A 15,291-nucleotide genomic window follows, 5' to 3' on the forward strand; every position below is an offset into this window, starting at 1 on the left:
CACCTATTTATTCGATTTATATGCACTCACTGGCAGTATATGACGTCAGAAGTGACGCTTTTTTTTTTATTTCAATCAAAATCAGTCAAAAATTGACATTTTTCGTAACTTTTTTCGAATCAGAAATTTAGAGCGACTCTTTGAACAAGAACGAACTTTTTGTCACTTAAAAGTACTACAAAGATACATCTTTGGTGAAAATATTTTGTTTGTTCAAGCAGTCGCTCAATGTTTCCTTAAAGAAAAACTGCTTCAAAACAAGCTGATTTATGCTAAAAATGCGAAAATGGCGGGAAAAAGTAAACTTTATAATGTCATATATTTAAATTGTGGGCACTAAAATCAAAATGAAAATTATGAAACAACTTCAAATGTATATTTGTTAAAAAAACTAAGAATTACAGTAAATGACAATGTTTATATAAGGGAACCATTTTAGGCTCAAACCATATATAGTCCTTTATCAAAAGATATGTCAAATCATATACATTTCAGTGCATGAAACTAAACTGTTGTGATTAAATTGGATCACCATCGTCTTCCGATAAAGTGCAGGACTCCTTATAGTATCATCGCAATTCAATTTCAAAAAAGGATTGATTTCTCCGGGACATTAACTGATTACCATGCATGATAGTATTTTCAATGCTGAATAAGTCTTTTAAAATACTGTATTTTGTTCGAACTGGCCAAACATAAAAACACCCTCTGGTGTTAGCTTTTACACGTAGCTTGAGTAAATGGGTAATACACTGTATAAATCTATACACTGTCTGGATATTGATAAACCATCAGCACAATTGATGGTATAGATAAATAAATCAGAGTTAAAAGCGGCCAACTCATCGTAACAGCTAACTGCAATATGAAATCTTTTTTTTTATTTCTTCAACGTGTGGTTGTTCACAGTATCTTGTGGATATGCATTGTCGAGATGCAGAACGCAACCTTCCGATCTTCAACCTTTGTCCATTTTCCTGAAGCAGACGACAGAGAACCTTTGGCGGGAATTCTACATGACCGCGGGAATGGCGTAAGTTTAGAAGGATGTGGTGTATTGTGCTTGTCCAGCGCCCAGTGCTTTTCGTTTTTCCATAACCCAACACAAGAAAGATGTATTTTATCATCAATCATAAACGTAATGTCCTTTCGTCAGACAACAGGATTTTCCCAGTTTATTATTAACGGTAGGTTTTATTTACAAATGGTACATTAACTCTTATGAACACTTGTTGAGCACTTGTTGATAAGCCATAATTATTTCAGGAATAAGGAAACGTTCTTTGCGTAAGAGGTGATCGGGGCGTGGTCAAATCCAATAAAGCCCGATGGCTACGATGATCACGCTCCGACCGAAATTATCCCATACAAAGGCACTGAAAAATGTAAATATTCATTGATAAAGTAAATATTATTAATTCTACCAAACACTGTATATCTGATAATTAATTTTCGCGGTGATCTAATTTTCTTTTTGCGACCACTGCTACATCCCAAAATATTCAATACGTAACATTGAAGATTACATCTGGCATTGCTTGCTATAAGAAACTTTTTGAATCGCAAAATATGACTGGCACAAGTAACAAAACGTTGCAACCCCCACCCATTTTTGCCAGTTTTGTGACATGCGAAAAAAAAAATGAATATTCGGTATTGCTACTGAAATCACAAAACATCAAACTTATTTTGTGAATGTTACGTCTTCAAAACATACCATATTTTGTCTCAAATGACATAAAACATATGATATATAAATTTAGGCTTTATCACTTTGAAATTTATTGATTTTAGGATATGTTAAACAAAAAATCTTACTGTATACATGGTTATTTTCGCCCCCTGTAATATTCGCCCTTCAACACTTCCAAAGACTTTCGCCCCGTATGAAATTCGCCCAGATATAGTTTGGTTAAAAGAGAGATAATATGATACAGTTGAATTCGTCCAGTCCTAAAATCGCAATGGGCAAAAACAAAACGTGGCGAATATTTCACTGTATACAGTTATACATGTACATACAATATGCTTAATGTATATCGATTAAATGCTCTAACTGATACAAAAATTGTTTTCTAAATAATTTGATCATGATATTTATTGAGTCCTGCCTTGTTTTATGACTTATGTATTCACCTAAAATGTTGAATGTTAGATTGAAGAATTGATCATGTACATGCATTTGATTATGAAGTATTAACTACTAAAGGCTAACAATGAACTAATGTAAATTTTAGGAATATGTCAGGCAAATTCGTCTTTTTTTCTATTCAGAATGCGTTCATTCAAAAGCTGGATGGGAATACATCGGAAATCGCCGCACTACAAAATATGGACTAGAGTGCCAACGATGGGACCGACAGAGCCCTCACACTCATACTTACCAAAGCCTGGGGAACCAGGAGAACTTCTGTAGAAATCTAGCCAATGATAAAGAGGAGGAGGCTGGTCCCTGGTGTTTCACCGTGGACCCCGGCACACGTTGGCAGTCGTGTGGTATTCCTCTCTGCTGTAAGTTTATGCTGGGGGTATTTATGCAATTGCGTAAATCCCAGTAGCAGTGTCCTACTTATAATTACTCATATCATGACTATTCACGTTTAGTTCTGGCCATACATGCAGTGTCGTTGGGGATTGAACAAGTCTGATTTATCGTAGGTCTACACTTAAATATAGAGGTATAAGCTTCTCATAGCATATTACATGTATATACGTGCTAACCGTTTCGGTTCCATGGCGGTTCATTTTTGCATTTTTGTGAGAATAAATTATAATGCTCTGCACATAGTGGGAAAATAAAATTGTAATATACGAGGGTTGTTCGGAAATTATTGAGACATTTTCTCGTATTCTTTTAGTAAAAAAGATTAACTCTTGAAATTTCACCAAAACGTAAATCAGGATAGAGATTACCAATGTGAAAAGTTTCTTGTCCATGGTGTGAATAGATCATTCTTGGTAAGCTGACCAAAGTGCCTATGTCCAGTGACCCGGCGCAACCGCAAACTTTTCGCAACGTCATTTTAAGGCTTCTTATTGCTCCTGTGTTTGAAACACTTTTCAAACGAACGGATATAAGAATTATTCTTTATTTCTCATCTTTTGTTTTCATTTCAAGATGTTATCAATTACAACTTCTCTCATTCTTGTTTTTTTTAGGGAAAAAATCAAGTTATTTTTACCCGAAAGTCTAATTACTGTGATTGTCTACTGCTGTCATTTTTTTATATATTTCAGAACTGTTGACAACAGTTAGTGTGTCAAAAACACTTGATAATTAATCCCTTTGGTCTAATTCTAGTTAAACAATTAGTGAAAAAAAATATGATGATCTGATGCCTTATATCTTGTCTTGTCATCGTATAGTTTTTTAATAATTTGCGTGGCATTAAAAGGCCTTCCTCTGAGATTTCCACCAGATGGACGGTTTTCAATGCGCCGCCTTGACGTCACAATTCAATGTAAAGTCGTTGTCAGTCTTCTATTGTTTGGTTAATATAGGTGTACCATATCCGTATTTCAACTTGAACATCGGTGAAACTTAATCAAAAGTTAGTCGCAAAGAATAGCAAAATGAAAATATTGAATTTGATTTCTTTTATCATAAACTGTAATTCTCCGGACACTTATAAAGTAGATGTTTAAGTTGTAAAATCTCCGAGTTCGTGGCTGCGCCGGGTACCCCGACCACCGACTTGTTTACCTACCGTCGTAAACAAAATATTAAATATTCTTTTAATATTACTTTGTTTTATTATTTTTTGGCGTTTCTTCAGTGTCTATGCCAATTTTCACTAAAATTCGTCGATTAGAAAAGAAAATATTGGAGTTGTCTCAATAATTTCCGAACAACCCTCGTACTTTACCAATTCTTACCAGATCCTTTCTTAGATTTTCCCTGCAGGAAAAATAAGTATCAATCCATCGATATCATTTTTCTATCTTATCTATCTATCTGCCGGTTTTTCAGTTGATCGACCTATGAATTTTTGATAATTTCTTTGCCATTTTTATTCAGATGATTTTTCAAGAAGCTGCAAGAAAACGGCAAACGGAGTGGATTACTATGGAGGAACCAATGTGACCAAATCAGGGAGTCCCTGCAATTACTGGGCGGATATCTCCCAACAAAACCACACCTACACGTTTCTGGACGACCAGTTCAACTACTGTAGAAACCCATTTGGTGAATACAGTGACCCATGGTGTTATTCCGGTACATCCTGGGATTACTGTGACATACCGATGTGTAATTGATAACACGTTACTTGTTATTTGTACCATTTCTAACATAGTTTATTAATTATACAAAATATTACAACAAAAGGAAGATCAAGTTTTCTTCATAATATCATAAAAAGTTTAATTTACGTTAGTATGTGTCATTTATTCATTTAATTGAAAGTTCAAATTTTGCTTTAATTGATCTTGAATTATAATTGTTATTTGGTTTCTTTTTGATGCGAAATTTGTAGAAAAAAATTCAAAATGCAAAAGGTTTAATCATAATATGAATCTTAATATAGAAACTAGACGCAATTAATGCAGAACTCGACTTATTTACAGCTTTTTAAAATAATTTTGTTGCTTCTGTGTCTTTTCTCCCCGAATTTGAAAAGTGTAAAGACAATTTATTTCAACATAAAAATGCTGCTTTTTAAAAAAAGATGGAGAGACGACACAGAGATGACTAAATATATACTTTTTCAAAAAAATATTCTGGCATGATAATAAACAAAGACCATAGATATGACAAAGTTGTTTTAAATGCTACGTTAAACCACATGTTATAATAAAGCCTTGCATGGCTCACTGGTTCCGCCCTGCACTACTGAATATAGACAGGTATTGTTTTGGGTTTAAATCCTGCTGGTGATTTTATTATTGTTTTTAATTTACTATTTTGTGTTTCAATGTATGTTGATAACCGTATCAAAAAATTACATATATTCATTAACACGTCCTTTTTAATTATTGTTGTCTTTCATTGACCTTTTAAGAAAGTATGTAAAAAATTGATTGTCGGATTGGACATGTATTTCAACTTTCGAGATAATAAAGCGTACTATTTGAGTAAGCAATTTTTAGTCGGGTCTGAAAAAATAGCCCTAGAAATACGTTTTAACGGCAAGTAATTATTATTTGGTTCAGCGTGGATTTTTAAAATCATAATTTTGGTATGCTGAGCCTGAAAAATATGCTGCCCCTCATGAAAATGGCGTTAAAGAGGTAAAAATGGCGATTCAAAATGGCGGACAGTCAATCTTCAAATTTTTTCTTAAAGTCTCTTCAATGGTGAAAAAAATAATGACGCATGTATACTTATGAATTGGTCAAGCATAGTATTTCATCATATTCTATGTGTGCTGAGTGGTGAGTGTTGACCTTCCACAAATGAGGTTAATTAGGTCAAATGGTGATTTAAAATGGCGGATAACAAAATTTTGTAAATTCTTCCTATATCTCTAAAATGGACAAAATGCGTGAGACAAGCAATGAATATTCGGTTCAGCAAAGTTTTTAATCATAATTTAAGTTTTTCAATAAGAAAAATATCCATTAAAACAAATATAGTCCGGTCCATCAATTTTTTCATTCATACTAAGAGTATACTGAGTTTGAAGATATGTGCTGGCTTTTACAAAATGGCGTTATTTAGGTTAAAAGGCGTTTCAAAATGGCCAACAGCCAGATTTCATATTTCTCTTTTAAAGCCGTTTAGAGGGATAAAATGTGTAAGTATTACATAATACAAATATGCACATGTCAAATTAGATCTAAACGCTTTAACGAATAAAAACACCACTTCCACTTTATACTAAAAATTGTTAACTTTCCCCGTTTGGTCTTATTAAGGCGTACATCTTAATCAATAAAACATTCTTTGTTCATGCTTTTTAGTATCCGACTTATTCCTAAACCTTTCTGAATTTTTTATAACACTTTATGTATCGATTTCTTCGACCTGCCTCTAAAATAGTTACGAAGATATAGCACACTCTGCAAGTTCGTGTGAAATACGACAATGCTTACAAAGTTTTAGAGAGGAGAAATATTTATGCACTATAATATTGGTTTTTAAGGCTTCAATATAAAGACATCAATATCATAAGCTTATATGATAACAAAGCTAGAATCGGATACTTGTGTACGACATAGAGAACTATTCTAGTACATGTATGTGTCTATCTCTTCTTCTAGCAAATAAATCTAAATAATATACATGTCTGTCCACTTCTCAAAAGAGAATAGAAAGACATGTTTTAGTATGAAATGTGTATGCAGGTGTATTATAGTCAGTTTTTACACATATTGGTACCTTGCATACGTAAAAAAATATTGTATGTTATTCCTAGAATATTTTGTTTGTGTCAATAATGCCTTCAGTCATTTCCATACAGAATTTCCTCGACACGTACATATAGTTTTGATACATGTATCTCTTTTAAAATGTTAACTTTATGTCTTATTTTAATATCTATTAACGATGAGAGTGTTTATGGATAAAGGGTCTGAATCTGTTATGTAAATATAATATTATACAATTGAGGGTATATGAGAGAGAGAGAGAGAGAGAGAGAGAGAGAGAGAGAGAGAGAGAGAGAGAGAGAGATAAAATGAACAGTCTTTTATAGTTTTATGTCATTTCCAACTCTAAGTCTAGAAAAGTCATCAAACACAAAACGTAATGTACAAAAACTACGGAGGGAAAAACATTGATGACGATATTTTAGAGAAATGTGTTATTTTTAAGAGAATCTATACGATACAGAAAATGTATGCGACTTTGACATTGAAAATTATCTAGAATCTAGTAATATTAAATCTCTTTCGACTACACGTACAGACAATTAATGATATGAATTTTTTGCATGTTTTCAATCTGATTAAAATCAGATCCTTTGATCCACTCACTTAGATCGCTAAACAAGGATCTGAACCTAGTGTAGCGATCTAAGTGAGCGGATCAAAGGATCTGATTTTAATCAGATTGGCATGTTTTCAACTTGAAATTGACTAAAGAAAATTTCAAATTTTGGGGATAAAATGAACTTTTTAAATTTTACCGTTGTGCAGGAAAATAAAAATCCCTGCAGTGTTTGAACTAAAAATCTGCTGGTTGGTAGACCGAAGCAACACCCATTGCGCCACAGAGATAGACAACAAACTCTGTCGTTTGGTGTGACATGCGCAGTAGGGTATGCGAACTATTGTCCAATTTCATCAACAATCGACCTTAGCGGTAACAAGTAATTTACTGGAAAGATCCATAAACTAATGCTTAGTGTTAAACATGATGTAGCAGGACGCGAGGAGATTTTTTACGCTGCGGAATACCTAACACACTTTGCTTACTAATTCAAACAAAATTATGTTGCCTCGTATTAATTTCTTACTTTTTCAATGTAGCGTTATTCAGAAAATTATCTTTTTATTTGTATTTGCTATACGGGCACAGAATACTAATTTTCGATCATCAACCTTTGTACGAGTTCCTGAAACCGACGACAGGGAACCAACAGAGGGAATTCTACAAGACCGCGTGAGTGGCGTAAGTTTAGGAGAATGTGGCGTGTCGTGCTTGTCAAACGACCAGTGCTTTTCGTTTTTCCATAACCCAACACAAGAAAGGTGTATCTTATCATCAATCCTGTATAACTCGTCATTTCGTGTGACATTGGGATTTTCGCAGTTTTTCACAAAAGGTATTAACATATAACTAAATTCAATTTTACCATAAAAGATCAATTAATGGTAAAAAGTCTTGCATTAAGTAATTTTGTTTTAATCGAATACTTTATATTGTTCTGGATTCCTTTAAAAACAATTTGTTAAGATACGTTGATATTCTTTAAATGTTGATAAAACAAAAAAAAATCAGTCAAACAAATTTGTCTGAAATTTGATTATATTTTTTTCGATTAGTTTGATAGAGCTGCATCAAATAACTACAAGTATCTCCCGCTTACATGTTTCAGTTGTTTACCTGACACAACTTAACAGCCATTTATTTGCATTAGGAAGACCCTTTTCCCTTCATGTATTTTTAACTATATAAAATAATGTAACCGTTAAACCGTCATTCTAATAATAGCTTTACATCTTTACAAATGGAAAATGACAACAACCATAATTCTATTTTTATTCAGAATGTATTCATTCAAAAGCTGGATGGGATTACCTTGGAAACCGCCGCACTACAAAATATGGACTAGAGTGCCAACAATGGGACCAGCAGAGCCCTCACACCCATACTTACCAAAGCCTGGGGAACCAGGAGAACTTCTGTAGAAATCTAGCCAATGATAAAGAGGAGGAGGCCGGTCCCTGGTGTTACACCCTTAACCCAGACATCCGGTGGCAAACCTGTGGTATTCCTTTGTGCTGTAAGTTATACTGTGGTATTCGTATTGCGTAAGTCCAAGTAGCAGAGCCAATTAGTATTATGACTATCTACATGTAGTTCTAGCATTTATGTAGTGCCGTTGGGGATTGAATAAGTTTTATGAATTGTAGGTCTATACACTTAATTTATAGGTATAAGCTTCTCATATCATATTACCTGTTTCGGTTCCATGGCGGTTTATATTTTGCATTTTTGTGAGTATAAATACTATTTTGCACACGGTGGAAAAATAAAATTGTAATGCAAAAATAGATTTTACGAATTCTTACATGATGTTTTCCTAAGGTTTTCCTAAAGGGGAAATAAGTATCGATCTTACTTACATTTATCTATCTTATCTATCTATGTGTCGGTTTTTAAGTTGACCGATTTATGAATTTTTGATAATTTACGCTGAAACTCTTTTTTTTGGCCATTCTTTTAGATGATTTTTCAAGAAACTGCAAGAAAAAGGCAAACGGAGTGGATTACTATGGGAGAACCAATGTGACCAAATCAGGGAGTCCCTGCAACTATTGGGCGGATACCTCCCAACAAAACCACACCTACACGTTTCTGGACGACCAGTTCAACTACTGTAGAAACCCATTTGGTGATGACAAAAAGCCATGGTGTTATTCCGGTTCAACCTGGGATTACTGTGACATACCGATGTGTAATTGATAACACGTTACTTGTAATTTGTTGTATTTTTCTAACAGGATGAGTGAAACTTTCATCGATTAAATGTGCCCATTTTTCGAATTGTAATTGTTATTTAGTTTTTTTTTTTTAAGAATGCAAAAAAAATTGAGTCATAATAAGGGTTTTAGTATAGCAACATGACGCAATTCATGCAAAATCCTACTAATTTAAAACTGTTTTTAAATAATTTTGTTGTCTCTTGGTCCCCTCTCCTAGAATTTGAAACGTGTAAAGACAACTTATTTCAACATAAAAACTGCTGCTTCGTAAACAAAAATTGAGAGATGACCCAGAGATGACAAAATATGTACTTTTTCAAAATACTTTTGGAGGATATAAAAGTCTAAAGATATGACAATGTTGTTTAAAATTCTACTTTTAACCCCATGTTTTAAAGTCTCGCATGACTCACTGGTCCCAGCCCTCACTTCTGAGTATAGACTTTGTAGTGTTTTGGGTTCAAATCCTGCTGGTGATTTACTTTTTATTTTATTTGTTTTACTGTTTGTGTTTAAATGTGTATTGATTTAACATAATGTATTGAATTATAGAATATATTTAAATTTGTTGTAGTGATAATTTAATTGATAGGCATATTATTTACATCAGGTTCGAGATCTAGTAAAAGTCAGCTAATCAGGTGCGCGAAATCCGATAGTTGTGTTGCTACCTTGATTACAGACGGACGTTCTAGCCGATCCTATAATTATTGTTTCACTAACTGGGCACACTTTGCATGCTATAAAATATCACATTTTACAACACTGGTGCCAGAAGTGATCGTATTTTACGACCTGTAACATTGAGAGTTTGGCGCCAAATACGAACTTTCTTGTTTCAAATTGGTAACGTTTAAATAATATAACAATATAATTGTGTATTAGTGTATTTTTTTCTATTTATTTTTTTATTTTTCCTTTAATTAGTTCTTTTATGTCATATTTTCTAGGAAAACCTGAACAAGCATACATTAATTTGATTTTGTCGTCGGATTGCCTGAGGACATAATCGTTGCACATTTTTGCTAGGAAGAGTCTACTATTTTAGGCAGATTTAGGGTATAAGATCAAGATCAGGACTACCCTGAACACTTATTTGTGTATGCTTGATTGTAGGTATATTTAAAGATCACAATCATGAGTACCCTTACTTGTTCAGTCATAGACATAAACAAAGCAAATTGCCCTATGTAAAATGAAAGGGGATTTAACCTTGGAAGATTTAAAAATTATCCATATATTCCAAGCACGATATGGGATAATCCGGTTGAACAAGGTGAAATTAAAATAAAATCATACTTTAACCAACACAAAACAACACAAAAGAACTCACAAGATCCTAGTAGTCAACAGCAATTAGAAACTTTACAAAATCAATTAAGAGAGAAAGACAGAATGTTGAAAAAGCTGAGTGGAGAGGTAAGAAAGAGAGATTAGGCTATGATAAAAATGGATAGAATAATCAAAGAGAAAAATGTGGTTAGAGTGTGTATAGTTCTCAGAAAAGGTTTAGACAATCACAGAGAGTTCGATTAGAATGAGAGAGAATATTAATTCAGAGATGAAAGTGAATAAGAGTGAATTGACACAAAATCTATGGATGAGAAAGAGAAAATAAGATTGTCAGATGAGAAAATAAGATGTGAAGATGAAGAAAACATTTGAAAAAAAAATCAAAGGAAATGGAGGTAAAAAAAATTTTAAAAAGAGAGAAATAATTCAGATATCCATTGTGTCGTAACACCAACTTACCTTATTTCAATTACGAGTATGACAGAGATGGATAGAGTAATCAAAAAAAAATGTGGTTAGAGATGAAATGGAGAGAGTGTATAGTTCTTAGAAAGGTTTAGACAGAGAGTTAACCAACACAAGAGATCTTTCATAGCTACATAGAAATGGAGTAACTGAGTTGAGCACTCACATCGTTTGATTTAATGAGCTAAATAATATATCAAATAGCAGCTATAGAAAGTAACAGAACTGTGCATGTCTCGTATGAGGAAATATCGTTAAATATTAGAGTTAATCAAAGAATAAAAAGAATAATGATATCAATAGTGACATTATTTTTGACTTTTAAGCATAATGTAAATAAAGTATTCTTTTATTTTTCTAAAATATCAATTTGTAAAGTGTTTACCTTTACATCGAGTTTTGCGGGACCCCCCAGTTACTAAACTAAGTTTCTTTGATTAAAGACCTTAATTACAATCTAATAAGCAATTTTAAGATCGGCGGTGTTAATAAATTATTTCCTCATTCGTCTTAGTAACAAAAAATCACTTTAAAAAAATCACAATATAAAAACTATAAAAATAAAATTCTAACAGAACTTATGAACTATCAAATTAACTAAAACAATTTATACTCAACTAATGAGTATCCTTGAGTACTCAACTAATGAATATCAACCAACACCAAGGTATGCGTACTCGACTAATGAGTAAACCAAAATCAATGAGTACTCAACAAATGATCGAGTTCTTGACCAAACGATGCGAGTGCTCAACTCAGTGACTCAATCTCTATGTAGCTATGAAAGTGTAGTATGCTCGGTACACCCCGCGAGAGTAAGGAAAGCTCCACTTTCTCTTATGGGAATTTACCAGGATACTTACCTTATGCAACACGTCTGTTCGCTTCTGAAGTCAGAACTACTCTGATCTTGTGTGTTGGTGAATTAGTTAAAAGCCTGTATCCTGTTACCCTTTTTCACCGTAAATTACAAAACTTCACAAAATAAACAAAATCTGAACTCAATGATTGCGTCACAAACATCTTGACGTCTTAATTGAAATAAGGTTAGTTGGTGTTCGGCACAATGAATATCTGAATTATTTCCCTCTTTTTATGTTCGCAAATATGTCTCTTTATATGAACCTGTAGAAGAGAGAAATCGTTCAATTCTGTATGAATTTTTATATGACGCCACATTGATCATAGCACGCGCTTAAACATAAAATATCGGTAATTTTAACAATTCTGACCAATTTGCCTTTTTCAAATGAAAATATAAGAAATAATCAGGAATGTTAAAAAGTTCACTAGGATATGAACTTAGATGGTACGTGATCAAGTCTTTTGAGAGGCCTTTCGAGCTTCACAGAATTTGCTCATGTGACCAACCAAATTCATAGCGGTGAACTTTCTAACTTGTTATTTCTTAAAGGGGCATGGTCACAATTTTGGTCGAATTCTGTTTTTCTGTTTTTATTATTTATAATGCTGTAAAATGCATTTCTAATGATTCAATGAAATTGAAGAGTCAGTTGTTAAGTTATAATAAGTTAACCAAGATAGAGAGGTCAGAATTATTTGTCATGTAAACAAGGCTCGTGCCCTGTTTTGTTTACATAGGTTTAATATACCAGTAAAAACTATTTTCAGGCTGATTTTTCTATCTTTTTATTCATTTTTACCATAAATAAACAATTTCTAATGTTAAACATATTCATATTTAGGTCAAAAATTGGAATTTTTACTTCAGCATTCAAAATGTAAACAAAAGCTTTGTTTACATAGCAAAGAATTGCAAGCTCTGTAACTCGCTTAGCCTATAACTTAACAAATGACACTCAAATTTTGGTAACCTATTAGAAATGGATTACTGAAGTTCCTAAAAATGAAATGTGTTGTTTATCAAGAATCCAAACGTAAATAGACCTACAAATCTTTGAAATGACAATGCTTCCAAAACAATTTTTAAATCTAATATTTGGAGATTAAATAAACAAAAAATACAAATGACGAAGAAATGTCTCCATCTGGAAAAAGCGCTCAAGCATCACGAATTGCCGATCAAATTTTATTCACCGGTATAACGTTTTCTTTGTCGTAATTAAAAGTGATCCATTATGTTTTATTACCTCTCTAAAAAGTGGGGTAATGTACTGTATATCAGCGATATAGTGAATCAAACGATATCTGAAATACTTGTTAATCATTTAATTTATTATTCATAGTTCGTTCATTTTTTTGAGCAAGATAAAACTTCATGAATTATTGGCTTAATGTTCATAATTGTTAAGATCGCCCTTGGGAGTTTATGTATTCTGTTAATGCATTACAATTTTTTCCCCTGAAATCCAGAAATACAAACCGCTAGTATAAAGCCGTCAGTAAACTCATGATTTAAGCTGATTTAAATTTGTTTGCTCTTTTAAAAAAAATGGTCTTTAAAATAGAATGATGAATAGAGAATCAACAATGGTAGTCAGCAATGTAAAAAAAAAGTATTTGTTATCGTATACATTTTTAATGGCATGGTTCAATAAACATTATAAATTGAAGTAATTCAAATAAAACCATGCGTATTGAATATTTGTATTCAAAGAAGTTCAAGTATTGTACTACGTCAAAATCCCCTTATTTGCTTTGCTACACCGTCAATTTGACACCTACGTGTACATGCAGGTGTAAAAAGTTGAAGCTCGCAAAGCGAGAAGTGAATATAAAAAATTTCTTATTTCTTAAATTTGAATAGGGACTTGGTCTATCATTTTAAGTAGTATATTAAAACCTTAATGACACTACCCCTTTGTGTAATTGTTAATAACATTACATGTATATACTTTAAATAAGATGTAAGAGATTGAAATGTTGTGATCTGCTTACATCACAGGGATCTCTGATGCATAATTTACCCCCTTAATTTATCAGGCCGCGCTCTGCGGGAGCTCTATTGTGGTCAGTCTGTCCGTCCGTCCGTCCGTCCGTCCGTCTGTCCGTCCGAGATCTGTTGTCCAGAGCATGTCTTCTCTCCTCTTGGCCCAATCTGGCTCATACTTCCTCCACTGAAGAAGAATGTGCAGTAACATTAAATAAAGTTTGTAGATCAAGGTTCAAGGTCATATTGACCGTGCAGAAATCCTTTTTTCCAGAGAATAATATATATTATGACCTATTCAAAGGGATTTTGTTGTTTTATTACAAATTAAATATTTGCATCTATTTTGAACTGCCGGTCAATAGGCTGCGATCTATTAGACCGCCGGTCAATAGACTGCAATCTATTGGACCGGCAATGTATTTCAGAACGCGGGTATGTCAATGTTACATCCTTTCGATAGTTCTCAGGGAATGTATATTCCTTTACATAGACGCTGTTTTTAGTACTTTGTGAAACCAAATTCAATGTTATCAAAATGGAGTATCAAATAATCAACAGTTTTAAAGCCTCATATAAGTTAAAGACTATTTAAAATCTAATAGGTTGAAGACTCCCCCTTCTTTGTGTAAACTAATATTAAATTTAGATGTTGTAATGCATGCAACAGGTTTTGTGCATGTAAAAGATGAAAATAATTTTTGACCAAAATCGTGACCATGCCCCTTTGAATTAAATATTTGTTTCAAAAGCTTCAAATGAATACGTTCTATAACTTGTGCATTCAAAGCCCTATACTTTACACCCATATAATAATATTGGCATTTCAGCTTTATCGAAAAGATCAAGCTGACAGTCGACAGTTTGTTTATTTTTCTGATGACCCCTGACCCCATACATGGCTTTGTTTGTTTTGTTGTTGTTGTTTGTTTGGTTTTTTTTTTTTTTTTTTGCTTTTTTTTTAATTAAAAAAATTTTTTTTTTTTTTGCTTTTTTGATAGACTCTGAACTTGAAAAAATTATTCTAAGGTGTTTCAAATCTTTTATTTTGTTCATTATTTCATTCTTAAAAACACAATCCTGTTTTATCATTGGACAATGTACAATTTATAAAGCATTTCTCAGGGTAACATGGCCATTTTGAAAGATGCTATAACGCCATTTTTGCGATATTACGCCTTTTGAAAAGACACTACATGTGTTACGTCTATTTTGCATTTAACGCCTTTTATTTTGATTTTCAGGAAATCAGGCCTTTGTTACACGTAAAACATGTATTTAAGAACTATATATGATAAGAGTTAAATTTGGCCCCCAGAATTCGCCATTTTTTGAGTGTTTTGGGTACAATAAATTTTTTTAGAAGAGTTGATGTAAAATATATTTTTCATCTATTTATTTGATTTATTTGCACTCATTGGCAGTATATTCCATTTCTATAATTCAATCAAAATCAGCCAAAAATTGACATTTTTCTTATCTATTTACGAATGGGAAATATAGAGCGCATGCTTGAACAAGGAAACATTTTGTGTCACTTATTAGTCTTGGCTAGATACATCTCTGATTAAAATATTTTATTTGTTCAAAAA

At 32.8% G+C, this 15,291-nt stretch overlaps 2 protein-coding genes across 2 annotated transcripts; both read left to right on the plus strand.

Moving 5' to 3' along the window:
* Positions 1–290: 290 nt before the first annotated feature.
* LOC128178344 (plasminogen-like) lies at positions 291–4,962 on the plus strand. The gene is made up of 3 exons (XM_052845462.1): positions 291–1,187; positions 2,275–2,511; positions 4,019–4,962. Exons 1-3 carry the CDS (start codon positions 866–868, stop codon positions 4,255–4,257), a joined length of 798 nt encoding a protein of 265 aa, XP_052701422.1. The 5' UTR covers positions 291–865; the 3' UTR covers positions 4,258–4,962.
* Positions 4,963–7,309: 2,347 nt separating this feature from the next.
* LOC128175202 (hepatocyte growth factor-like) lies at positions 7,310–9,136 on the plus strand. The gene is made up of 3 exons (XM_052840652.1): positions 7,310–7,706; positions 8,151–8,387; positions 8,832–9,136. Exons 1-3 carry the CDS (start codon positions 7,373–7,375, stop codon positions 9,068–9,070), a joined length of 810 nt encoding a protein of 269 aa, XP_052696612.1. The 5' UTR covers positions 7,310–7,372; the 3' UTR covers positions 9,071–9,136.
* The last annotated feature ends 6,155 nt before the right edge of the window (positions 9,137–15,291 follow it).

The sequence above is a fragment of the Crassostrea angulata genome, chromosome 3 (genome assembly GCF_025612915.1).
Source record: "Crassostrea angulata isolate pt1a10 chromosome 3, ASM2561291v2, whole genome shotgun sequence".
NCBI classification, from domain to species: Eukaryota; Metazoa; Mollusca; class Bivalvia; order Ostreida; family Ostreidae; genus Magallana; species Magallana angulata.

Excerpts from the sequence above, each read along its gene's own strand:
- LOC128178344 (XM_052845462.1), top strand. The coding sequence starts at position 866 with ATGAAATCTTTTTTTTTATTTCTTCAACGTGTGGTTGTTCACAGTATC. Across the intron at positions 1,188-2,274 it reads TTCCCAGTTTATTATTAACG|AATGCGTTCATTCAAAAGCT; the intron begins GTAGGTTTTATT and ends TTTTCTATTCAG. Across the intron at positions 2,512-4,018 it reads GTGTGGTATTCCTCTCTGCT|ATGATTTTTCAAGAAGCTGC; the intron begins GTAAGTTTATGC and ends ATTTTTATTCAG.
- LOC128175202 (XM_052840652.1), top strand. The coding sequence starts at position 7,373 with ATGTTGCCTCGTATTAATTTCTTACTTTTTCAATGTAGCGTTATTCAG. Across the intron at positions 7,707-8,150 it reads TTCGCAGTTTTTCACAAAAG|AATGTATTCATTCAAAAGCT; the intron begins GTATTAACATAT and ends ATTTTTATTCAG. Across the intron at positions 8,388-8,831 it reads CTGTGGTATTCCTTTGTGCT|ATGATTTTTCAAGAAACTGC; the intron begins GTAAGTTATACT and ends CCATTCTTTTAG.